General features: G+C 37.5%; 1 protein-coding gene across 1 annotated transcript; it reads right to left on the reverse strand.

Annotated features, from left to right (window-relative positions):
* Positions 1-716: 716 nt before the first annotated feature.
* On the reverse strand, positions 717-1,346 carry LOC145016501 (agamous-like MADS-box protein AP3). Its single transcript, XM_078974798.1, has one exon. It carries the CDS (start codon positions 1,344-1,346, stop codon positions 717-719), a length of 630 nt encoding a protein of 209 aa, XP_078830924.1.
* Between the last annotated feature and the right edge of the window lie 714 nt (positions 1,347-2,060).

Here is a 2,060-nt window from a genome sequence, read left to right on the forward strand (position 1 = left end):
CCTAATTTTTGAATTCTGTAACGGATGCATTAATTGCGTAATTAATGACATTTATTGTTATTAAACACTCAATCAGACACACGAATTAATTCCGTTTCACAATTCGACTATAAAAGAAGACCATTGCCTTCTCATTTAGACACACGAATGAATTTACTCTTCTTCTTCTTCTTCCTTCTCTGCATACCTGCTTCCGGCGATCTTTTCAGGCAAGTGGTTATCTCCGGCAGTACACAATACTGTTTAGGTTGTTGTACCCTGGGAACAGACGACGAATCTGTTTAAGGGAATCGAGTCCAACTCGAGCCTCAGCCACATCGTTTGCATCTAATCTTTCTTTACAGGAACCTCTCAAGGACGAAAATCGAAGACGTTTACTAACACCACTTTCCAAGTTTCCAGGAAGCGTTATAGGTATCAAGCATCTGCTTGAAGCCATGGTTGGTTTGTTAAGTCATCATAAAGGAAACCATTTCAATTAATTATTGATATAAAGAAAACTTGAATTTTATTTCTTTTTTCCTTTTCACATAAAGCAACATTGTACAATACTCTCCTCAATTAGTACATTTCCTTAACTTTTATCAAGGATATCTCCAAGTCTCTATTCAATCTATACATGGTATTATAACAAATCCAATTGTAATTACATTTTTTCTTTTAGCTATCAAACCATTCGTTGACAAAACAAAAAAATGGAGTAAAATCACCTGAACTTAAAGCCAATGATAGAAAACCTCTGGTTTCTTGCTTGTTTGCTGGTTAAATGTGTCTGGGTCGTCGTCATCCCTCTCCATCACTGTCATGATTGGGGAATTGTTTACAGATGGAGACGCCATTGATCTCTGACCCTCATCAACAACAGTATTAGGCTGAATCCCGGAGTTTTTCTTCATAGATTCAATCTTGTTTTTAACAAAACTGATTTTAGCCTCAATGGATGATGCTAATTCACGTAATTCCATTTCGGAGAGATTGTCCAGAAAATTAAACCAAGTTGGAAATTTTTCTTCAATGTTGTTCTTCTTGGCGTTAAGGAGTTCTTTCTCCATCTTGATCTTTGTGTCATTAAAGTAATCTGACAAACCATAACAGCGATTTTTCTCAGGTGCAATACTGCGATTTTGAACATAACGATTGACCAAACTGTTGAATGTATCAGCATCGGGAGAGAAGATCTCTGGTTTTTGATGATCATTAGCGCAAATGATCATGGCGATATCGACATCACAGAGGGTTGCGAGTTCGTTAGCTTTCTTTATGATGCCCTGTTTTCTTGTTTCGAAAGTGAGATTGCGTTTCTTCACATCGTTGATGAATTCCATGGGAACCTTCGGTGGAGCCATTGCTTTGAATCTTTTGATAACAACACGATGCATACATACATCAATTTAAACAGAAGAATGTAGCAATAATCCAGTCATCATAATAACTGTTTAAAACAGAGAGAGAGAGAGAGAGAGAGAGAGAGAGAGAGAGAGAGAGTACCAGTAAGTTTGACCTCGATGAAGAAGAAAACTAGAGAGATTAGCACGAAGGAATGCAATTAATTCAAATATTGATTATTCAAAATGAAAACGGTTGGTTTATACAATTGGGAGAATCAGTAATTAAAATTAGGGTAATTGTCGATGCAACCCAACAAATTCTTGAGTTTTGGTTTAAAAGGTCTCCATCTTATTTTTTGGTAGTATAAGGGCATAAACCTATAGGTGATCTGGTAATAATACCAAGAATGTATTTTTTGGCTGGTTTTATCCGTTACCATACAGTTGAGTTGGAAAAAGTTGCCACGTCAACATTGAGGAATTAGGGTTTTATTGTCTAATGTCGATATCCTCATGATATCCTCGTGTGGGCGTTTGATATTCTGTCGAGAGATACAAGCAAGAGAAAGATAGGATCTAGTAGTGAGACAAGAGGGATGAAGGCAATAGCTTGTTGTTGCTACTCTGACGCTGTTAACGATGAACGTTGGTGATGCCGATGCACAGGGGCGATGCTAAGGAGATGTTGGCGAAAATGGTGACCAAGGAAGGTGGTGTTGGTTCGATTTCATG

Source organism: Lactuca saligna, chromosome 9 (genome assembly GCF_052625555.1).
Source record: "Lactuca saligna cultivar CGN05327 chromosome 9, ASM5262555v1, whole genome shotgun sequence".
NCBI classification, from domain to species: Eukaryota; Viridiplantae; Streptophyta; class Magnoliopsida; order Asterales; family Asteraceae; genus Lactuca; species Lactuca saligna.